At 52.8% G+C, this 24,040-nt stretch overlaps 1 protein-coding gene across 4 annotated transcripts in view; it reads right to left on the reverse strand.

Annotated features, from left to right (window-relative positions):
- Positions 1–256: 256 nt before the first annotated feature.
- arid1ab (AT-rich interactive domain 1Ab) overlaps positions 257–24,040 on the reverse strand; it is a 41,464-nt gene continuing 17,680 nt past the window's right edge. For 2 of the 4 annotated variants that reach the window (XM_078080863.1, XM_078080865.1), the window contains exons 4-20: positions 23,770–23,886; positions 12,237–12,477; positions 11,428–11,517; positions 10,394–10,564; positions 9,651–9,954; positions 8,998–9,143; positions 8,817–8,914; positions 8,518–8,727; positions 8,210–8,414; positions 6,482–6,614; positions 6,001–6,176; positions 5,781–5,910; positions 5,510–5,629; positions 5,275–5,371; positions 4,283–5,102; positions 3,771–3,901; positions 257–3,682 (exon numbers count right to left, since the gene is read on the reverse strand). In XM_078080863.1, the coding sequence (XP_077936989.1) occupies positions 1,763–3,682; positions 3,771–3,901; positions 4,283–5,102; positions 5,275–5,371; positions 5,510–5,629; positions 5,781–5,910; positions 6,001–6,176; positions 6,482–6,614; positions 8,210–8,414; positions 8,518–8,727; positions 8,817–8,914; positions 8,998–9,143; positions 9,651–9,954; positions 10,394–10,564; positions 11,428–11,517; positions 12,237–12,477; positions 23,770–23,886 (5,109 nt within the window). In that variant the 3' untranslated portion in view covers positions 257–1,762. Of the gene's footprint in view, positions 3,683–3,770; positions 3,902–4,282; positions 5,103–5,274; positions 5,372–5,509; positions 5,630–5,780; positions 5,911–6,000; positions 6,180–6,481; positions 6,615–8,209; positions 8,415–8,517; positions 8,728–8,816; positions 8,915–8,997; positions 9,144–9,650; positions 9,955–10,393; positions 10,565–11,427; positions 11,518–12,236; positions 12,478–23,769; positions 23,887–24,040 lie in introns of all 4 variants that reach the window. The other 2 variants (XM_040188578.2, XM_078080864.1) reach the window with 1 other exon arrangement.

The following is a 24,040-nucleotide window of genomic DNA, read 5'->3' on the forward strand; positions in this document are numbered from 1 at the left end:
GTCCTGGATTTTACTTCCATACCTGCCGAAACCACGTAGGGGTATTTTGCAATGTGATTTTCTGGATTTGTTTTAGATTCCGTCACTCACATTTGAAGAGTATGATAAAAATGACAGACCCCCACATGCTTTGTAGGGTGGAAAACCAGCAAAATGTGAACCTAATGAAAATGTCGTGATTCTATTTATTGCTGTTTCAACGACGTACGAGGGTTATCATAAAGAATTTGAAAAAATACACAGCAAACGTCTTACGAAGATTTAATGTACATTTATTCTTAACACGTGGAACATATAGTATAAAGATTTCATACTGAATAAATGATATTCATTAAGCCAAAAAAAGGAAAAAAGAGGAATTTACATCAAGTTTTTAGCTACATCATCTGAAATACAAATATGCAGAATCCGCATCACTGGAAAAAAAAAAAAAATAAACAAAATAAAAATGGGTTTCTTCATCAAGGTCTAGTTTGTCATTTATGAAGGAGCTCAATGATCTTTGTTATATTCTCTACACCCGGACTGGAGACAAACTGAAACTTGAAGTTGTGTTTGTTGGGGGTGGCGTTGGACAGCAGCTGAACACCCCCGGAGAGCGACACGAGCAGGGCGAGGCGCCTGGGTAACGGAGAGGGAGGCGTCAAGTAATCACATGGCCTACTTGATGCTGGAGGGGGGATGGCGGGTGGGGCGGGTGGGGGGGATCTTGTAATCGTCAAAGATTAAAAATGGTGACGAGCAACAGAAGTTGAGAAAGAGAGAGAAAGTGTAATGTACAACATCATATATACACTGCAGCTTGGACTGCATCTAGAGTTGAGGACCAGTCCTAAGGAGGTGACTTTTTAATATAAGGGTCAAGTCATACAATCAAGGGACAAAGAGAAGAGGTCGGGGTGTTGTAGGTTCACCATACTTTGGGGGGAAAGCCGTTTTCTCTCTCGACATTAACTAAAACTGTTTTTAAAAACTACAGTTTGCTGCCAAGCCAGCGTATCTCAGTGTGAAACAGTATTATTACAGTATGTTTACAGTTTTTTAAGGTGTACAGTACAGAAAAAAAGTCCTACAATCTACTGCACAGGCCTCCCATGACAACGGTCCGTTCACAGCCAATAGTGTGGTTCCTGTGGGGCCGAGTATATAGCATCCAAAGTTACAGCAACTATACCACACCACAGTCCGGGAGTCTATGTAGCCTCCAAACATGAACCATAATATTGTTTAGTCCGTGCCCTCTTCCCCCTGCCAACCCCGACACCCCCACTTTCCACCTCCCCCCCCCCCCCCCCCGGAGGGAGAAAGCGAGCTCACGTATCCCCCAAACTCACTGTAAACGAGACAGCAACTTTGGTTACAGTTTCTTCTTCTTTTTTTTTTTTTTTTCCTGGAGATTTTTCTTTTCATTAAAAAACAAGTCCTTTTTTTCCCCCCCGCAGGGCAGCGCGCTCTGTCCTATGCCTGGGTCCCAATCTGCTCCTCTGTGTCAGTATCTTTCCATCTCAGACGTTTAAAATCCACAGCTACTTCATGATATTCCTTCCTTTAGTGAGAAGCAGGGGTAGAAAGACAGTGGAATCCGAGGTGATTTTGCATAAATAAAACAAAAAGAAAATAAAGAATTAAAAAAAAAAAAAAAAGGACAAGTCAGTATTTGCTCTTTTCACTCACACGCGACAGACACACGCACGCACACAAAGAAAAGGGCTGAGGGGGGGAGGGAACGGAAAGAGGCGGAGCTGAAACCTCCCCACGGCTGTCATGACTGGCCAATCAGAAACAGTACGTCACAGATCACTTGGGACACCAGAGAGTTCATAAGTGGGGACACCGAGATGTCCAGTAGCCGCGACTCGTACAAAGTGAACTCGGAGTGGTTCTCCTCCACCTTGGCCAGGGCGTGCAGGGCGCGGGCCGCCCGCCGCATCATGTCCACGCTGGTGGGCTCGAACTGAGGTCCGCCCTGCATCTGCAGCAGGGAGCTCTGGCCCTGCTGGTACTGCGTGGCCGCTAGGCTGTCCTCCAGGAAGCCCAGCAGGTTACCCACGCTGCCCTTCTGCACGGCGATGGCCCGCGCCGCCAGGCCGTCGCCCTGCGCCAAGTTGGCCAGTAGGACCACGGCCATTTCCCGGCAGACGGCCACCTTGCGCTCGCCGACCAAGCGCACCAGCGAGCCGTACAGCTTCTCCAAGCGGCTGAACGGCGGCGTCGCCAGTATGAGGTCCACGTTGTTGTCCTGGATGCTGAGCTTGCTGAGGGTCTCGAGGACCAGTCTCTGGGGGGAAAGCGAGCCGTGGGGCCCCAGCGTGGGGAAGGGGTCCAGGGCCTCCGCCGAGGGGCAGACCGCCCAGTGGAGCAGGCCGTCCAGCAGCGGCAGGCATATGCTCTCCGGGTAGATGGAAAGGTCCAGCTGGCCTGAGATGTTCGCCAGAGTGACGAGGCAGTTTTCCCTCAGCACCTCGAGGCAATCCCACCACCACTCGTCCCTCTCGCAGCTGACGCCCTCGTCCTCCTCCTCCTCCTTCTCGTAGGTGACCGGCGCCTGCTTGCGCTCGGGGTGCCTGTGGTGGAGCAGCACCAGGCGGCCCAGCAGCAGCAGGAGGCCCGGGTGCTTCGACATCTCCAGGTCGTTGCCCGGGACGAACGAGAGGCTGCGCACGATGTTGGAGACGCAGACGCAGCGCCGGGCCAGCGAGTCCTGCCACTCCGACAGGGTGCTGAGCGGCGTCTCGTCCTTGCTGTGCGGCTCGTCCTCCAGGATCTTGATGTTGCGTCGGCTCTGCAGGTCGGGGTTGATGCTGAACAGGTACTTGCCGTTCTCCTTCTGCTCCTCCGCGCCGCCGCGGACCACCTCCTCCGTGACCGAGCCCGGGCGGGCCGACAGCACGTCGTCGATGGTGGCGGTGACCGGCGCGCCGATGGGGAGGGGAGGAGGCGCGCTTTTCTCCGCCGAGGACCTCCGAGGGTCCGAAGACTCGGACGGCTGCCCCCGAGGTTTACTCTCCCCGTTGGACTTCTCCGCGGTTTCCGTCGCGGCCTCGGACGCCTGGAACTTCTTGCGGCCCGCGCCCGCCGTCGGCTTGCATTTGCGCTGCTTGAGGAGGTCCCTCCGGCTCTCAAAGTGGGTCTGAATGTGTTCGGTGGTGTCGCCGCCGCCGATGCTCCAGTGTGTCAGGCCGCTGTCGAAGCTCTGCCGTTGCCCCAGCTTGGACGAGAGGTTCACCAGGAAGGGGTTCTTCTTCCGCACCACCTTGATGGGGAGCTTGTCGAACTTGCTGGCCTGCCTGGGCTTCTCCGGGTGGAGGTTTGGGTCCTGGGAGGACCCGGAGGTAGAGGTGGTGGGTTCCTTGGTAGAAGACTCCCATTCCTTCTCCTCGTCCTCGTCCTCTGAAGTGGTGCGCTTGTGAGCGCTCTCCTCCTCCTGCTTCACCTGGACCAGCGAGGGGGTGTCGGGACTGGCCTTGGTTTCCTCCGGCTCCTCGTCCTCATCGTCCTCTTCGTCCACGTCCATGTCCTCGCCCTCGGTCAAGGGGGGTTCGTCCTCGAGATCCTCGGCCGCGTCGGGGTCTATGAGGGTGCGCTGGCCGGGGTCTCCCACTTCGTACTCCTTTAAGATGCCGAAGATCTCGATGAGGCAGCGTCTGAAGTACTCCACCACCAGCTCCAGGAAACCAGGCAGCTGAGAAACCAAAGGAGGAAGTTCATCGAAACGATCCAGCAAACAGCGCGAGTGCAAATCTAACAAGACTGTTGTGCGTGGCGCTTACCTGGCACAAGTTGAAAGTAGTAATGCTATTGTCGTCATACAGTAAGATGTTAATGGTGTCCAAGGCCCAGGTGCTCTCGGCGAGGAGGCCCGACTTCAGCGACATCATCACTCTCCAAGCCTCGGGAGTGCCTGTTAGAGAAGACAGAACCTGAGTGAATACGAGCCGTGGCGATAATGATCAAGTATTCCGGCTGTGAACGAAAACGAAGCGGTTCACTGATCTGATCTGATCGGGATTAGCATTTATCTCCTAACTTCCCCAATTCAAAATAAGCAGCTTTCATCTGTTCTAACGATCCAAAATAAGCTTTCCCTCTGCTTCGCATGGATTTTAATCAAGGTCAGGCTCGCAGGCGGACATTCAGATATCCGGTACGGATCAGCACCGAAGCGGTCAAACACGATCCGTCGCAGTCTCTCTCAGTAAGCGTGTTTTTGAGTATTGGGCGTTACATGAAATGGTCAGTACACATGCGTCTCTACTGAAACAACCGAGTAACGGTTCTGTACCAATGTCTTTCATGGTGAGCCGTCTGCGAGGCTTCAGGTGGGGTGGGGAGGCCTCCACCGAGCCGGGAGGGAAGGCCACATCTCGCCTGATCATGGGCTGCTGCACCGGGGCCTGGCCGATGTGGGAGGCGGGTACCGGGGGTCCGGCTTTCTGCACCTTGATCCCCGGATGCATGTAGGAGGACTTGCTGGGCGACGTCCTGCTCTCCATGGGCCGGGGCATCGGGGTTGGGCTCGACACCTGAGGAATGTGGTTCTGCGAAGTCTGGTAGGTGGACGGCAGGGGTCTGGTCATGGGCGGTCCGGAACCACCGGGGCCAAACGGGGGCTGGCGCTGGTTGACGTGGCCGGGCCACTGACCCTCGTGGTTCATGCGTTGGTCCGAGGGCATCATCTCCTCTGAGCGGTTCATGCCGTGGTAGCCGGGGCCCTGACCTGGCACGGGAGGTCCTGGTCTGTTTGGATAGTTGGGGTACCCCATCTCATTGCGACCCTGCCACATTGGGCCCTGGGAGGCATCGGGACCCGAGGGCATGGGGCTCGACATCATTTGGGGAGGCATCGGAGCCTGGGAGTTGGGCCCCGCCGATGGCGGCACCCTGTCCCGGCCAAAGGGGAAGGGGAACTGGTTCTGTGGACCTGGTGGTCTGCGGTCCCCTCCAGGATACGCATTATACTGGTTATATATCTCCTGTTGGCCCTGGGGCCCCGAGGGCTGGGGTCCAGGCTGCTGCTGACCACTGTAGGAGACATTGTACATTTCCCCCTCGTGGCGCTTGGCAGGAGGACCATACCCTCCATCCACGGGACGCTTGTAGTTCTGTCAGAAGACAAAAATTCACATCAGACTTAATTAAGCATCCAACTGTGTCTCTTTCATAGACTTCCAGCACAGACCGATCATTGTTCCTGCTACACATGTACGGTAAAAAGAAGGACACAGAATCGAGCTCTAATGAGAGCACTGCACACGCCGAACAAAATGTCCTTACCGGTTGCTGCTGTGGATACATTCCTGGCTGTGGATTTGGGTATGGGCCACCAGGGGGAGCTCCTTGGCCAGGGTACTGATTGCTGAAGGATTCATGCCTTCAAAAAAAAACAATAACAAAAGTTCACACCATTACAAATCCACATGACTTCTCCGCGGTGAATCCAACAAGTCATTCAACAACGACGGCAGCGCGTTTCTCCTCCCGCGCCGACCGGTTCCGAGCGGCCACTGACCGTTGCTGTGGTGGAGGGCGGCTGGGCGAGTACATCCCCGTCTCGGCACCGGACGGCATCATGTTGGGCTGAGGGCCTCCTGGTCCCATGCTGCCGTCAGGGCCCATGCCGGGCTCCGGCCTGTGAGACACAGCGTCGGGTCAATTGGACGTATAAACAATACGCGGGCTGGTCCCAATGCATGTTTTACACACACACACACACACACACACACACACACACACACACACACACACACACACACACAGGGAGAAGGATGCACGTTGTTTACCGTCTGTCGTATCCGTATGGGTACTGTTGCCTCTGGCCCATCTGCATGTTACCCATAGGGCCTGGTGGACCTCGGTTGTACTGTTCTCCCATCCCACTGTTGGGACCCGGCTGCATGAACTGCTCTCCAGCTTAAGAGAAGAAATAAAAAGAGGCTTGTTAGTTTTAGAAGCTGACGAGACCCTAACGGCATCCGGATCTCTGGCGGGGCCGTTGCTCACCTTTCCTCATGCCACCGAAGGGGTCCTTGTTGGACTCGTAGGGACCCATTCGAGCGATCATCTCCGGGCCCCCCATGCCGGGCTGGTAGCCCTGTGAGTTGGGAGTCATGGCGTTCCTTCTGGAAAAGGCCGGGTCAACGCCATCCGCAAACGGGTCCTGCAGGTTGACGCTACTCCTGCTGGAGGGAAGGAGGCGATTTTCAGATATAGATTTCTCTTTTGAGATTAATGCACCGAAGTATCAGGAATGATCGTCACCATGAGTCTAAACACATTTAACCAGAACATCTAAATCCGATCCATTTTTTTTTAACTGCTTTTCCAAATCACAAAATTGTTCACAGGTTGGTGGTGTGTATATCTCAACAGTACAGAACTTTCTCCTGACTGTTGTACTCCATTTCCCGCTGCAATGATCTACCAGGGATCACTTTCACCTTGTGATCATAGAAAACTCGATATCATGGCTTCTAACTCGTACCTGGCGCCAGGCATTGGAGGCATTTGCGTGTGTGGGGTGGAGGCTGGGGTCGGGGGCTTCAGGTCTCCACTTTCTGCCATGGAACTACTGGTGGACTGGGGCGTCTGCGGTCCTTGCAGGGATCCAGAACCAGCTGCAAAACAACGATACACACAGAAGTGTTTGTAAACGACAAAAGTCCTCTGGGTTAAAAGAAGAAGAAAAAAAGCCTCCAAAGAAGTGGAAGGAACAGGCCCTCCTCCTCTCTTCACCGGAGGAATAAAAGCTGGAGTTGATAGCGGATAGTTGATGGTGTGGGGGGATAATGTTGTGGATAGACGGAGCCCCGCTGGGGGCTTTTTCAGGCACACATGCTGCTTTTGGCAATCCTAAAATCCCATTAAGAAATTTCAAAGTGCTGCGAAGAGAAAAACAGACACACGCAGCAAATTTTTTTTATTTTTCGCGCCCGACGCATCGCTGCCTCCGTCACCCTCCTCCTTCACCACCACCACCACCACCAGAGTCTCCCGGATACAACGATGTGAACCCTGACTCCGACCGATTACTCCCTGACCCGCGGAGGCAGGAGACGGCGAGTAGCGTAAGCGTGCACGAGAGTGAGTTATTGTTTGTACAGTCGGCGCGAGGTGGCGATGGGACAGTGTTCATCCATAACGCCAGCTGAGGACTTCTCACTATTAGCCCGGTCCCATTCATTAAAGTGGCACACACACACACACACACACACACACACACACACACACACACATCAGGGTCACTGACAGGTCACATTTATTCACATTTTCTCACATCACCCTCTCAGTTCCCTCACATACACACACACCCCCCTTCCCCCAAACGGGCTTCCCCTCCCCCTCCTCCCTCTGGGCAGGGATTTCCCTTCACTAAAGATGAAGAGAGGAAAGGGGAGGGGGAGGATCTCATGAGGAAGGAAAAAATAGCAAGAGAGAGAGAGATGCATGACTTTTACACACACACGCCTCACCCCCCCATTCATCTTTTCTGGCTCAGTACTAATCCCCAGAGAGCGCTCCCATGCCGCCGTTGCCCCGAGCCGGGCAGCAGGCAGTGAGGATGCGGCGATGACGGTCCATCGCCATCGCCCTCTCTGAGCACTGAGAGGCGCCCTGACGTCTCCTGCAACCGCCTCCCGGCACACACCCGGGGCCCCGTGTCTCACGGCGTGGCTCTCAGCCACACTGGAGCGCCACGTGGTCGCTCCTGGCAGCTGAAACCGGAGCGCCACCCAAAACAAACAGCTTCCAGGCGACACAGTGTCACATGACCCCGTGCCGCTCTTAACCTCTGACTCTGGCCTGTATACACACACACACACACACACGCTTCATTGAAAGTTTTGGCATTCTAGTCCTTCGCCGTGTCCTGTGCAAATGCCATGGAGCGCCCCCCCCCCCTCCCATGGGATGTGTTCGTGGAACTGTCCAGACGACACGGCGCACTTCTGTGACTTATAGCTACAGCGGCGCTATTTACAACCCCTCGGATGCGGACGCCAAAATGCCATCGATTTATGGGGGAAAGTCCAGAATATAACAGACGGCGGCCTGAAATCGCCTCTTTAACAGTTAATAGGACACAATAAAGCACGGCAGCCTATAGGGCAGGCGATGCGCGGCAAATAGAGCGATGAGGACGTGATGAATTGCAGGGAATCCACACTGCACCCACGGGAACGCAGACGGGAGGAGGGTGGGGGGGGCTCACCTGGGCTGGGAGGCTGGATCTTCGGCTGGTTCTTTTTGGTGTCCGTGTTGAAGAAGTCGGCGGGCGGGTCCTCGCCGCGCTCGATCTTGCACTCGAAGGCGTACAGACACTGGATGTACTGTTTCTTTAGCGAGCTGGCCGCGCTGCTCGACGTGCCTACGTTCAGGTTGGTGGCCAGCTCCCTCCACTTCTTGTTCTTGTTCACCTGGTGGGAGAGACGAGGAAAGAGGGGCTTAGAAAGCGGCACGCCAACGATGTGTGTTTGTTTTTTGTTTTTTCCCCCCTGTGCAAAAAACATCCCAGCGTACCTGTGTGAGGCCGCCGATCTCCTTGACGGACACGTAGAGCCGGAAGAGATCGAGGGGCTTGCGTCCGACGGCGGGCAGGTTGTTCATGCCCATGGCCTTCTCCTCGGCGAAGGCCAGGAACCGATCCACCCACATCTTCCGCTCCGGCTCCGGGCCGAGCTCGTAGAGACGAGTGATCTTCTCATTGGTGATGGTGGAGGAGCTCGACTTCTACGGGACGGACGACGGGAGGGTGTCGTGAGATTGCGAGAAAAGAACAAAGCGTCGGAAAGGTTACCACGTAGCGTTGGAACTCTTACCTTTTTGGATTCGGGCTTGGGAGTTCCCTCCATTTTGTTGTTTATCTTCTGGGTCGGGTTCATTTTTTCCACGCCAAACTCCGAACTGGGAGCCATTCCTAATGAGACAAAAGATTCCCTGTAACCGTCTAGCGTGGGCACCGTATACCACCTATCAGGGCTCAGCGTGGCCTCCACTCACCAGGAGTGTTGTTGGCTAGATTTGCTCCCATTGGGTAAGGCCCCGGCGCTCCCTGGTTCATCATGCCGTGCATGCTGTTCATGCCAGGGCCGTACGGAGAGCCCGTTCCCATCATCCCCTGAGCCATGTTCGGGTAGCCGGGAGGCCTGGAGAGAAGAAGGCTCGTTTAGAAAGAAACACACAACCAGCTGACGCAAAGAAACTCAGAGGAATATCAGAATCGTTCTTTCTGTGACGCTGCAACACTTTATACACCTTCGCTATCTCATGTTTGGCTTATTCTGTGGGAAAACATTTCCGACGTCACATGACGCTAGCGATTGCCGAGCCCACGAGTGTCTCTCTGTAGGCTGAGCTGGCGTCTTACGCCGGTGAAAGATATGATTCACCGGTCCCAGGGAACGCTTTCTCACTCCATCCACTTTCTCTCGGAGACAAACGGTCTGGCCGACCGCCATCGGCTCTGCGGCACACTCGGGCAGCGCGACACGCGGCAGACCGGCTTGCACGTGGGAGGATGACAATCGTTTCGTTTTTTTCCTTGGTCACACAAAATCGGCACATACGAGGAAGGACGGACGGATAGTCGCGATAGCGCCATTCCACATCCAACTGCTGCCTCGCGTCCCGCTCAGACGCCCCGAAACACCCACCTGTTGTGTACGGAGTTGGTGGGCCCGTGGTGCATGGAGGGGCCGCCCTCCTTCCTGTTCATGGCCGGAGGGGGACACATCCCGGACGCCACCTGGGGAGGCATGCCGGCCATGTTTGCGGCCATGGCGGGACCGAAGGGCCGAGGACCCATCTGCGTCGGGCCTATTCTGCCGGGCGGGATGCCCCCGTACGGAGCCCCGCTGCCCTGACCCGGTATGGGGTTCATGGAGCCGCTCATGCCGGCCGGACCGGTGGGGTAGTTGGCATTGGGCATCCCGGTGTAAGCGGGCTGCCTGGGGTAACCTGGAAGGATCACAAATGGACAGGAGTGTAGATCTTTAGCCCGGTTCTCAAAACTCACCCATCCGCGTGCGGACGCGCTCAACGCGCTGTGACCAGATTAAGAGTTTCAGCCACGGCCGGCTCTAAATTTACCCCGGCGCTGCCTGTTCTGACAAGCTGCAGCGTGATGAAGGGGGCTTTTTCTGGCCCTCGCCGATCGCTGCTATGACTCACAGGAAAAAGAAAAAAAAAAAAAAACGTCTTCAAAGCCGACAGAAACCATCTAAGACTTCAAAGTTGAGTGATAGTTTCAAAAGTATATGAAGTGAGAGGAAACTTCTATCGGGGCTATCTATGAAACTGTGGGGGCTGTAAACTCATTCAGAATATTTTTAGAGGAAAAAGTACATGAATGAATAAATGAATGAAGGCCTGTTGAAGCTACACCCTGAGGCCTCACCTTGCGGACCATACTGCCCGCCCTGAGGCCCGTAGTTCCCCATGGAGTTGTTCTGGGGATATGGTCCCATCCCAGCATGCATCTGGCCTCCCGAAGACTGGCGTGGAGATAAGGCGGAGCCAGGTTGACCAGGCGACCCGTAGGGAGCCATCTGAGGGTTACGCATGTACACTGGGGGCGAGAGCGAGAGACTGTCGTCAGATACACAATTTATCACCTAAAAGGGTGATATCACAAATTCAGCACTTTTCATGTGGACTTCCAATGGAGCCCCAGAAGACGTGAGTGATTTGTGGCGTGGTTCTTTCGCCGCCGCCATTCGCCATGACAGTGACGTAAGAGGAGGCAAGGTAAAACTACAAATCATTAAAGCTTGGATTTTTATTGTAGCAGGCTCAAGTAGCGCAGGAGCACAATGTCACATCAATGCGCTCAGCAGCTGGAGCACGATCATTGACCTGCGGGGACGATGGATTAGTTTCACTGAGGCTTCTCCACTTTGCCCGGGGCAGAAAGATACAAGGGGAAAAGGGCCGTGTCATCAAATCAATCTGCAGGTCGTTGGTAAACATCCTGGCTACGAGTGAGGAGACTCCTCAAATTATAAGTCAACGTATAAACTGATTTTGTGCCACCTCGACACCAACAGCGGTTCACTGTGTCCCGTTTCCCCGACGCGCAATGCATTCTGGTACATCCAGCTGAGCAAGAAAACACAAAAAAAGCTTCTGAATTTACAATTAAAATCCATATGAAAGGTGTGATACCCTTTTAAAAAAAAAGTCCCACACTCTTCACTTCCTCACAAACACACACAAACCACTTAATTGCTTCCGTCTCTGGTTGCCCTCATCTGACCCGGCAAGTAGACGACAGGCTCATTCTTATGTAAGGATGCACCCTGGGGTGCGGCGTGTTTACAGGAGGACGGAAGGCTTTCGAATGCAAACCGACACCCCCACGAGCGGCTGGGCACACGTTCTCGCCCATTTCTCTGTAGCTGCTTTCCGTTTGAGGCGGGTGTCAACACTCACCCCTCTCCTGGCCCATGGCGGACTGGTTCATAGACGAGTGCATGATGGTGTCTGACTGGACGCTGGGCGGCCGCGGAGGCATCTGATTGCCTGGAGGACAGAAACAACACGGGGGAGGTGGGGGGGGGGTTGAGTCTTCATGCCTTAGTTGCCTTTGCCTGGTTAAACTCCACAATATTGGCCGTCAAAAGGCCTGTTAGCCGATAAAATACAATAAAAGGAGGACTATGACAGCGTCCTATTGGCGGCCTGGTAAATCGCTCTCCACCACGAGTTGTTGGTGGCATCAGAACTTGTGTTTCGGTGCCGTCTGGATGGTTTACTAGCGTCATGTTGGGAGAAAATGTTCCCATCTGGCAATTCCCTTCATGAGTAACAAATGGCGTTCAATGCATTTGTGAGTGAGCATGTGTGGAATTAGATCTCTAAAGCTGTCGACTGTTCCTTCACCAGATGTTTCACAGCATCCAACTCTTGATATGAAAAATGTATTTAAGGTTTTCCTGGTTAGCAGAGTTTATGCTCATTCGTTTTAGTGACATTTAGTCATTTTTATCCAGGAACTCAAAAAAGGTTCAGTTCAGTTTTAGTGGATTTTAACTTACTTTTTGTCAAAAAGGTTTTCACTCAACTTTTATAATTCAGTCTTTTGACAAATGTCTGTATTGAACATTTCCAGCATTCTCCTGCAGCCAAAACCTTTTATATTTGTGGTTTTTGTCCAACTGATTCCACATGAGACCTCATCCCGTCATTATCTGATGCAGCTTTATTCTCAGCATGTCACCCAGTTGGTCTTTAGTCTTTACCTGGCACAGCAGCAGGGGACAGCGGCCCGGTGCGGGAGGGGGTGACGCTGGCGGGGGAGCCCACGGGTGATGGCGAGGGTCCGCGGATGCCCGGCAAGTGGGGCGAAGTGTGCGGCGAGAAGGGCGACTGGGCCGGATTGCTCTGCTCCCCCTGACTGCTGGAGACCCCTGAGGTGCTGACGCCGGGGCTCAGGGCGCCCTCCGTCCCGGTGGGCAGGTCGTCGATGGAGCCGGACAGATCCTGGGACAAGAGGAACCGTTTAAAGGGTAAGTGAAGTGAACATGGAGTGACACCATTTTGCTTTGTTTGTCATCCCATCCCCAACACGATCAAACAAACACGTCTACAGCTTTGAGAAAACACAAACCGGCACGATGCAGCGTGTCAGTAGGGATGGAGCTCAGCTTGGCTCACACTCTAAAAGCTAAAGAACTAAATTGACACGTTGGACGGAATGTAAATCATAATCAGGTGTTTTCATGCGCGTGAGCATTTTATTTCAGAGTCACGAGCGAATCTTCTCCTTAACCTGGCCGCGTCTTTTTTATCTCTTAGGCTGCCGGCACTAACATGGCACAAACTTTGTGCCATGCCGGAGCCCCGCCCGCCCCAATTTTTAAAAATACTCTACATCACTCCCATAATGCTGTTAATGACCCATCTTGGCGAGCGGAACGGTGTTTGAAAAAAAAAAAAAAAAAAATTTAAAAATGACTTTGAAGCAAGTCGTCTCAGGAGGCAGTTGAAATAATTGGTGCTGGGCACCGACCGCGGTGCCATGTGGCGTTGTTGTTGAGCCGCGCTGGCTGCGACACAAAGACGGCCAGGCAGGGAGCGGAGGCAGCGCGGCAGCCGCCGGCCATCGTGTTTGTGGGAAAGGTTAATGTTTACACGCCGGCCGCTCACGTGGAGCCCATGTGCTTCCTCAGAAATGCAAGCTCATCTGCCAGTCACACCGGAGGAGGGAGCAAGGAAAAAAAAAAAAATGGGAGGGAGGAGGAGGGGAAAAGAAAAAAAGAAAAAACACACACACACACACACACACACACACACACACACACACACACACACACTTGCTCATTGGACGGTGGCCAACTATTCCCATAGAAATCTCACACTCGCAGGCTGGCTGCAGCCCCGAAGCCGGCGGTTTTGCACTTGTAACAGCGCCCGTTGCTATTTTTGGGAATGACCTGATGGAGGAACCCCAGAGGGAGTGACACGAGGAGAACGCTGATTCAGAATCCCCCACCTGACCCCCCCCCTTTCCACTCTTTTCAGTGACTGCACAAACCAAGGCCTTTCTGACCCGCATGGGAAAACTGGCGCGTATAAATTGGCACAGAACTCACCGCGAGGGGTCAAATTCATTTTTGGGAAAAGTAAAAAGGGTTCAGAAGGCGGAGGGGTTGGGGGGGGGCTCACCGCTCTGGGGTAGAGCAGCGATCAAACGGCGCCACATTCCTTGCTTAAACAACCGTGGCGGGATCCTCCCCCCTCAGCAGCCAGCATCGACACATGACCCCCCCCACATCCCAACCAGCACCAAGCCCCCCGACCCACCCACCACCCATGCTCAGACATCACAAGACTGGTCATCCGACACGGGGCTCAGCGTGAAGGGCCACGGCCAGCGGCTACAATGACCACATCGTTGCTTCTGCTCCCACAGCAACCCCCCCCCCCCCCTCCCCCACAGTCACTCTGCACACGACGTGCACGCTTCACTCGCAACGGAAAGAGGGCCAAGGGAAGTATTAACGAGTGATGGCGGTCCGGCGTGAGCCCAAACCACCGGTTGCCAGAGGTGGTTTTGTACCGTATCCGAGGCAACCGGCACCCAAACCGCCTGCTTCCTGCGTGGATAACTGACATGAACAGCGCAGGTCAACAAGCGGGGGGGGGGGGGGGGGGGCATCCGCTGTTTGATTGCCATCGAGGCCGGAGCGAGCACGCGGAATACGTTCCATCAAGACCAGCGACGTTTAGAGAGCAACTCAAAATAGAGCCAATAGGTGAAGGGACCCGTGCGCACAGCAGATCCGAGTCACCGCCAGCAATACTTCAAAGCCTGCACACGGGTGTCAGTTCTCGAAAAAAAAAAAGATGGATTCGCCTCGTGCCTCACGCCCCTCAGCCAATTTAATTTGTGGGGCGCTTTGATATATAAAGTATCAAAAAATGTCAAGTGCCACAAACTGGCATTTAAACTTTCCTCAAATAAGTAATCCTGTGCATTGACTCTGGGACGAGGTCCTTTTTATTGCGTTTTACTTATAGAACCTAAAAGTATTCAATAAGGGATTTGAAAGCATCGTGAATTCAGAATCATGCTGACAGAACAATTACGTTCCAGCTCATATACAGAAAACTGCAATCATGCTCTTTTTTTTAACCAGACCAACAATAACAGTAATAAATAAATATTCCTCAAAGATGTTTCCCATTAAAAAGTCAAATGTATAATTACAAAAAAACAAATCCAATGTAAATCTACAGAAACATTCACACATTGTCCCATGCAGCACACAGAGCGAGCGCTTTATTACCATTCTGTTAATATCTGACAGCTCCAGTCACTCACAACACACACACACACACACACACACAAGCTTCTACCCACTCCCACTCTGCAGTCATTGATTTTTCTCGGCTCAATACTGCACAGCACCAGCCTGTTCTGCTGACTGCACAAGCCGGACAGCGAGGGGAGGAGAGCGGGAGAGAGGGAGGGGGGGGGAGGAGGTTGGTGATACTGATGCTGTGTGGCTGGGCTATTCAACACGCTCATTATCAGGAGGCAGATGATGAAGGGGACACGGATCAGGCACGAGGAGGAGTTGAGCGACGGCGGCTTGGCCGAGTTGGAGGCTGATGCTTCGGCGAGCTCGCGGTGAAGACGGCCGCGGTATCACCCCAAGCCAATTACAGTGGATAGAGTACGAAGGGGGGATGGGGGTTGGGGGGATTTCTCTCCTCGCAGGAAAAGGGTTAAGATGCGCAGGCTGGTTTGTGGGGAGAAGGAGAGGGATGCAGCTCTTCCCGTGGAGCTTCAAGCTCCTCTCTATGGCAGCCATTTTGTGTTTTTCCCAGCACTGCCTAACATGGAACTTCAGAGCTGAGGACTGCAGGACCGTGTTCACCACGTTGGAGGGTGGAAGGGAGGCAAAGAAAAAAAGAAAAAAAAGAAATCGCAGGGTGGAAAATTCTATAATAATAAAAATATATATATATTCAAATATTCAAAAGCATATCTTCCAATGCAAAGACGTCTTCCCTGTTTCCATAATTCCTACATTCTCTCCACTTCTCCTCGGCGTGCGCCCTGGCTGCCTCAGAGTCATCTTCTCCACGCCGTCCTAATGTATTCCATTTGCAGATTACTTCACTGAATCAATCAAGCCCAACCAGGGCCATTAGTCTGCCAAGCCGGCCCATTTCTCCTTTTCTTTTTTTGTAGGTTATGAGAAACAGAAAGTGGAAGAAGAGAGGTTGCTTAGCAGCCCTGAGATGATGAAACAGATCAGGAATGTGTGACCCCGGCAAGTAGTGTAACCAGATCTGGTGCTGGTGAGGAGGGAGAGGATGTTTGTGGGTGGGGGGGGGTTCATCCCTCAGTCACACACTCTCCTCGGTCATTCTCAGACCTCAGGGTTTTAGCCTCTTCACAGGCTTCCTCATTCTCAGGCCTGCAGATGCTAAACACCATAAACAGTCAAAAAAGAAACGAAAAAAAAAAGGAGAGAAAAAGCCCACTCGGTCTTGACTGGCTTGCTCACATCTCCTCTGTGGTGAGGTGGGTAGGAGAGGGGGAGGGAGAGGGGGGGGGGGGGGTCTGAATTGGAAGAAATGGCTGCATCCCGAGTGCTGCCATGGTTACTGTGATCCACGTGGTTGACACATTAGAGCAGACACAGTCCCTCCCCCCTGTTGCTGCCATGCCTCCGTCTATCTTCCAGTCTCCCTCTCTCTCTCTCTCTCCCCCTCTCTCTCTCTCGGCCTCCCTGTGTGCCTGGCAGGGTCACGGTGCAGTCAGCTACTACAAAAGAAGCAGCCCGTCATTGTTACAGGAAACGCAGACGCACCAAAGCCCCCCCATCCCCTCCACCCCCACCACCCCCGCTTCTGCTCCACCACCACTTTAATTACACACTCCTCCCGGCCTTATGCACAGAGGAGAGCTGACAGACACACACACACACACACACTCAGGCTACACAGAGTGGACAAACACAAACCAGCGGAATCTTTAACTTCCTCGCCGTCTTGTCCCAGATGTTTATGTTTACACGCAGACGGCCTTGATGCTGGAAACACTCCGGCGCTGCACATTGGCCGATCGCTCGGGGCGAACGTGGGCTCCTGATACCCAAACGAGGTCATGGGAGAAAGCCATCGCTTATCTTTAAAGCCGAAGATCAAGCCATGTCTCCTGCGCGGTTACCAGAGGAGTTTGTCTCCTCGTTTTCCCCAAACGAGCGCGCAGGGAACTGACGTGTCCAGGGGTCGGACAAGAAGACGAGACAGTGGCGTGACGCCTCGGACACCTGCAGAAGGGGCGCACACCTGCACCCAGGAGCACGGGGAGATTCTGGGGAGGCCGCAGACGGCTTGGAGGGAGGCGGCTCAGGCCCCCCGGCTCCAGGTTTGCAGGGCTGAGCTCAACCATAAGGGGGCACTCCCATCCCACTATGAGGGAAGAAGTGGAGAAGAGGAGGAGAAGCCAGGCAGGCCCCTACCTCATACAGCAGCAGCAGCAGCCATTACAGGGCTCCACACACAGCGACTCTCTGCACCGTCAACTCGGAGGCGCTCCACGCGATGGCGGCTCAAAGACTCCTTCGGTGGATGCGATCCACATCTCTTGAGCTGCGTTCTCCCATTTCTCCTGAATGCGGGCAAACGCGGACGCTTACCGAGCCAGCCGGGTGACACAAACGCTCGGAGCCCGGGGAGCACCCGGGTGGGGGTTGGGGGAGGGTTAGACATCCTGCTTGGAGTATCAGTGCCACGGGCACGACGTCTACTAGCTCCCCCTCCCCAGAGGCCAGCATTACACTGCTACTTCATCCCACAGCAGCCACGTGGGAAGGATAATAACAGACGAGGGGGGGGAGTACAAGACGAAATGAGTGAACCGGCTGAATTAGGGAAAAGAGGTTTGCGCTGCTAAGACACTGGAAATAGGTTGTTTGACAGGGATCAATACCCCCGCTGCTTTAACGCTGCTGTGTGATACAGGCTGGCAGCCTTTATAAGAAAATAAAGGCCCGCTATGAATCTTAATCAATACGTGGGGAGTTCTTCTTTAAACGCTCCACATTTGCCTAATTGAGCTTCTCTGTGGGGGTAACACACAAACACCGCAGCAGTCTGTGTGCGTGTGGCTGACGCACAGTAGATGAACGGAGATAGGGTGTGTGTGTATGTGTGTGTGTGTGTGTGAGGGGGCTTTTGTAGAAACCACAATAGTAGCAGGGAGTCCCAGGGCAGCGCACAGATGCCCAAGTGAGGCAGGCAGGTGGCCGGCCCGAGGTGAGGGGCGCGGGGGATACGGAGGGCGAGGCGGCTGGAGGAGAGCGGTGCGGGGGTGGGGTGGGGGTTTAGCGGCCCCTACAGCCGGTCTGCCCCGCTTTCCAGAGGCAGCGCCGCCCCTCCCCTCCCCTCCCACTGTCACACTAATGACGCGTCTAGGGGGCGCTACCAAAGCAACCGACACCAGCAGTGGATTAACTGAGGAGATGTGTGCGTTTGTGGGGTGTGTGTGTGTGAGTGTGTGTGTAGGGTGGGGGGGGGGGGGAAACTAATATAGAGGTTATTTCATAGAGTGAGAGTTAATTTCATTGTGGCTGCCGGTTTCATCCATCCGGGCTCAGCAGCTCGCTCCGGCGAGAGCGAGAGAAAGCAGAGGACAAACTGTGCTGCAGTCAGCCACAGTCTTTGTGCTGCAAAACTAGCTCAGCCCAGCAGAAATGGAGGCAGAGGGGAGGGGCATGGGAGAGTGAGCAAGCGCGTGTGTGTGTGTGTGTGAGAGTGGAGTGAGTTTGAGCAGAGAGAGCAAAAGGGAGAGGGGGAGAGTGTGTGTGTGTGTGTGTGTGTGTGTGTGCGCGCTTGCTTGCTTGTGCAAGCTCACAAGAGCTAAACAGGGTTCGGGTTTTAGGAGGCTGAGGAACAATTCACTGAAGCAAATGCAAAACAACACTTTGTCAGCAGATTGAATTTTCTCGAGTACATTAATTAAAAATCACACGGAGGAAAGAAAACGGGTGAGACGGAGAGGGAGCAGGGGAGAGAAACAGACGAGCTCGGGGGAGGGAGGGGTGAGAGCGAGCGGCGCCCCGGCCCCTGAATGAGACATGCGCACACACAGGAAGCAAGGGCCCCAGAATAGCAACAGGAAACTGGCCCCGGACTCTGAATGGCGTCAGTGGCTCGCAAAACAAGGCTGCGCTGCACAGCGTTATGAAAGCTGATTTACTGAGAGGAGAGAGAACGAGGAAGGGAGGAGGAGGAGGAGGAGGAGGGTGCAGGCGATGGAAAGAGAAAAAAGGAGAATACAGGCAGAAAGAGGAACGAGAGGAAAGGCGGAGTGTGAAACATACATACACGTACGTGTATATATGTATAAAGAGAAAAAGGAGAGAAATGCAGCAAAAGAAACACGGTGTGGTATACTGAGAACGGCGGGGAGGGGGTTGGGCCGGGGAGGAGGGGAGAGGAAGTGGGCCGGCCTTGTCAGGCTGATTGCTCCAGAGCTATGTCGCAAAAACAAGCTTAGCTGCAGCAGGAGAGCAGAGCTGGGCTGGGCTGGGAAGGGGGATTGCAGGAGGGTGGTTGGGGCGAGATGGGGGGAGGACGGGCTCAGAGTTGATCGGCACCAAGACTGGAAGATCCCTCGGTTCCAGATCAGGAGGCTTGGTACATAACATTAAAGGTCATTAAAGGGAGGGAGGGGTCTGTTGTTGTGATGTGGGTGGTCCCTTAGCTTTGCGATCACAAGACTGGATTCATGCGAGGGTGGGGCCCTGATAGGCAGCTATATATATATATATAAATAGATATATTTTTTAAAAGGTGTAGAATACATAGGTGGAATGAAACGGTCCTGATCAGAACTCTGTTTTACCGCTGATCTCTATCAGCGAGAGAAAAGTAGCCAATTGTAAACCTTTGGCCCCTCCTTAAAAGATAAAAACCACTCCAGATGAAGTCTCTCATTTACATGGGCAAGAGGAACATGACAGAGAAACAAACTCGGGCGTGAGTGTGTGTGTGTGTGTGTGTGAGAACAGCACGTGACGTTTTCTCTCTGTCTGGAGCCCATTCAGTCACATCAGAAACCCGCAGCATCACAACCAGTGGGCGGTTCTGAGTGGGATTAGCCCCACAGCGGAGAAAAGGGGGTACAAAAGACCTGGCAAAGGACAAGGAGATTTTTCTTTTTTTCCCCTCTTAAGAGACGAGGGAAGGTGGGAGGGAGGTCGGTGGTGGTGGTCCGGGAGCTTTTTCTCCCCCTTCTCGCTCCCACGAGGGCCTCGACATGGAGAGGAAGTGGCACTTCCACGCCGTATGAAAGCTGGACAGGGACGGCGGAAGACCCGGGCCGGCTTTACCCCTGCTGGGGCCACGATGGAAGAGGCGGTGCTGCAAAGAGCCGCCATGCCGCCATGGGATACGATTCTCTTTCAAAATAATGCTCACTGGACTGGAGGATACCAATCGAGCAGGGACACGCCGGTGTTTCCTCAAAACAAGAGTGGGATCAGCTAAGCATTGCACATTGTGAGGGACAGATACTGTGTATATACACATCAACATTTTCAAAAAACATGGTAAAAATGTAAACATCAGCTGTGTCAAATGCCAACAGAGGATCCTGCATTTTCCCATCATGCAACTTGAGTTTATTTGATGAGATCTCCTGTAGTCTCTTAAACTCTCTAAACCAAACTGAGATTACCGTGGTGACATCATCCGGGTTACTTTTTCTCCCCCCCAAGAGATACAGAAGAATACCAACAAACTAACAAAGTTCAAGTACTTTGTTTTTTTGCTATCAGGCCAGTAGACAGACGTTAGTTATTTTAGGATTTTAGTTCGGAGCCCACCGTGAATGCACGTACATATGTGTGGATTCATAAATGACACACACACAATTACAAATGCCTTGCGCTTCTTTAGATGAATGTTGTTGTCAAGTTGTCAGAATCAGAACTCCTCCTGCAGAGTAAATTCATTCACGTGTGAAATTAGCTGAGGGCTTCTTTAATCAGCAACTATAGTTATTCATTTAACACTCAATGTCACATATCGGAGAGCCAAAAGGTACACAGGAAAATTCCCTCAAGGCTCTTCATTCATTTCCCCCTCCGCCAATGACATTATTGTCGCTAGTTATGCATTTTAAGACTTGCACTTTCTGATCCCGCCTGCTTATTGCTCCGTACTCCTGTTAAGCTTCCCCCTCGATCAGCATCCGCCGCGTCACAGCCAGCCGAGTGCAAAGAGGTTCTCCCACGGAGACAACAACAGCTCCGGGGAACTGACAGTGTGCTAAATACTCAGCAGTTAAACTGCATTTGTGTCTTGAGCGCCAGGAACCGGCTCAACCTGCTCGGCTAGTTCCACCGCGGCTGCCTGCACCCCACCTCCACCTATTATCCACGGCCCGTTCCCCGAGCTGACTGTTGCTTTCCTACCTGCGCCGGGCCTCCAGTGCTCCTTACTCCCGCCCCGGCGGCGGCGGCCCAGCAGACGCTGGCTTTTAAGCACCTGGCTCAACGAGACCCATCTGTGCTCCGGATGAGGCGCTGCTGCTGCCGCCTGCGTCTGGCTGGCTGAAAGTAGCCGAATTCAAAGCGTGTTCTAAAGGCAGATCAAAACGAAACGCCTCTCTACAAATCGCTGCAGGTGCTTGCGGATTGAAAATGCCGTCGCTCCGGTGGGTTAAACCTGTGGATCTGTCAGACTCATCCTGTCGGGTTGTTTGGAAAAACGGGCTGCTTTGCAAAATGTGACCGAACTGAAGGGCGGGACTACCCAACGTAGAGGTTCCTCTACTCACGAGCAATCACTGCATCTATTGTGCTCATCACTCCACCAATGATTGGTCACAACTATGTACTGTATTGTAATGTAACGCTTAAAGCCGATACCAAAAGGATTGAGTGAAACTTTTTACATTTAAAGTGCATTCTCCCCAACGCAATCCTTTGTATTTAGCAAAAAAATGAAAAAAGCATGTTTACTTACTCCAAAAAACAAACAAAATGGTCCAATTGCTTTGCCCAATCCGAGCAATCTAGGATTATCGTCATTTGGATTTATCTGCAATTATGGAAATATTACCTAGCAATAGGTTACTCTGCATGGACAACCGACACTTAAAGTGCTTTGAGGCTCGGGGAAAGATCTTGGGGGGTCCTAGATGAATAAGTTAGGCAGTTGAGGATCTTTGCAAATTTGGGGTGAGCAAGCGGTCACACAACCGATGCCTACTTATGATTATCGACAGTCTTAGACGGTACCACAGAGGAGACGGGATGCCACAATAAGCTCGACTGCTACTACCACCGGATTAGGCTCAATGAAGCTTTCACCGCCACGGATCCTCTTCTTAACGAGCAAAGAGCAACGTCCGACTCTCCCACAAACACTTTATTTATTTATTTCTTACATTTTGTGCAGCGCAAAGCAGCTTATTAGCAGCCCGGGAGATGCCACTGATTCGCATCTCCTCGTAGGACCTGTGAGAGTCCATTCAGCCGCTTTGACACTGGCTGTCGGGGTCGCACCCGTGGCCTAATCTCAACGGGGTGTTACGGGCGCTCCACGGGGGGGTGGGGGGCTATGGGAGGAAGGAGACGAGGAGGCGATTGCTTCATCTCCACCATGACCGGACTAATCTCACAGCCAATCACAAAGCTCCAGTAGGGAATCCCCGACAAGTCGGGGGGAATAAATAAAAATAGCCCGGGTCTGGGCCGCTCGGCCAATGGCTGAGCCCACAGGGAGATGTATAAATAAATAAGATAAATAAATAAATGAGGAGGGAAACACATCCTGAGGGCATCCCCTGCTGGCATGAGACACTGCCGCCTCTCATCCCTCCCTCCCTCCCTCCCTCCGTCTCCCTCTACGACCGATCACTCACACTATTTGAAGTTATTTGCCTGCACTCCCTCCCTCCTGCACTGCGCCGCCTCCCCCCCCCTCCTCCTCCAAACCTCACCGCTGCCGAATCTGCTCTCTCACTTTCATTCTCCCTCATTAATGATCTCATTTCTCACTCTCCTTCCCCGAGGCCCAGAATGAGGTTAGCTGCGAAGTCTGACCTATAAACACTGCCATGGAAACTGCAACGTGTTATAGCGAGACACCTCTTTAACGGGGAGGATTGCGGGGGAGGGGGGGGGGACTTCTCTCACCTTTATCTTAGCCAGAGGGCAATCAGACAGCAGATTTACTTCACTTCCAACAATCCCTTTCCTGGCAGAAATGTTTTTTTTCTTCTTTTTTTCTAAAAGAAAAACCTTCCCTGCTTCAACACGCTTTACTCGCTCCACCATCGGCTTGTTGTGTGTGTGCTGGAGTCTGAGGCAGCAGGGAGGGATGAGAGGGGTGTGGGGGAAGGGGGGGGGGCGAATTGAAGTCATTGCTGCGACCAATATCCAGATATTGAGTCAAAAACATTTCGATTTAGCAGAAGTGCCAACAGACACGGTGAACAAAGCTGAATACCGGCTCCTCAAGAATCGGCCACGACGTCAAAGAGCAGCAAGGAGCCACAGATGCTTATCTGCTTAAAGAAAACCAGGCGTCTTACTGAAAGGAGGCCGATTCCCGTTTGCTAAAGAGCTCCGTCCGTGTTGCAGTCTAGCGTGTGCTTAATACAAGAGGTGAAAGAAGGTCCTGGTTTATAGTTGTTGATCATAGTTATTTAATTATTTGAATGAGTTCACATAAAACAATGTGTTTGTTGGGCTACGCGAGTTCTGAAAAAGTGTCACATAAGGCTGTTTTGTAAATTTGGATGAATTTGTTTGTGCTTATTTTAAGAGAGTGGAGTGCTGGTCTGAATCTGTAAGTTTCTTTGTTCTCTTTTCACAAAAGGGGAAATAAAAAGAAATAAAAAAGACGGCGGCAACCGGAATCAGCATCAGTCCAATTACTAGCATCACTAGTGTGTGTGTGTGTGTGTGTGTGTGTGGGGGGGGGTCCTTCGATGTAGGCTTACACCGTAGAGTGGAACCCTGCACGAGTTTTTTTTAAAGAAACAAAAAGCTCCTCCAGCTTTAAGCTCGCCCGCTTTCATTTAAAAAAAGAAAATAAAGCCACTTGCAGACACAGTACTCTATTAGCAATTATTGCCTTTTCTGGCCTTGGCTGAATGACAACTCCATTACCGACAGGTCAACATTAAAAAACACATTAAAGACACATTAACAGCAAGGTGGTCAGTGCACCATGAAACCCAGCGACAAGGAGCACAAGTCAGAGGTTAGCTGAAGAGACGGGGGGGGGGGGGCTCACCGGCAGACTGGAGGGCCGGCCCTGCATGCTGTCTTCTTGACTGCTCTTGTTGGAAGCCATGGGCTGGTTGGAAGGAGGAGCGCTGGACTGGGAGCTAAAGGAATCCTGGGAGAGTTCCTGATTACGAGGACAAGAAGCAGATAAGACAACGTTTGAAAAAAATATACATATGAAGGATGACATTGTTAAGGCTATCTGCCTGTGCACTTCATCTTCACGTTATCCCACCAACAACCTAAAAACAAAAGCGCGAAGCTTCTCTCCCGTGTGA

Source organism: Gasterosteus aculeatus, chromosome 10 (assembly GCF_964276395.1).
Source record: "Gasterosteus aculeatus chromosome 10, fGasAcu3.hap1.1, whole genome shotgun sequence".
In the NCBI taxonomy this organism is placed as follows: domain Eukaryota; kingdom Metazoa; phylum Chordata; class Actinopteri; order Perciformes; family Gasterosteidae; genus Gasterosteus; species Gasterosteus aculeatus.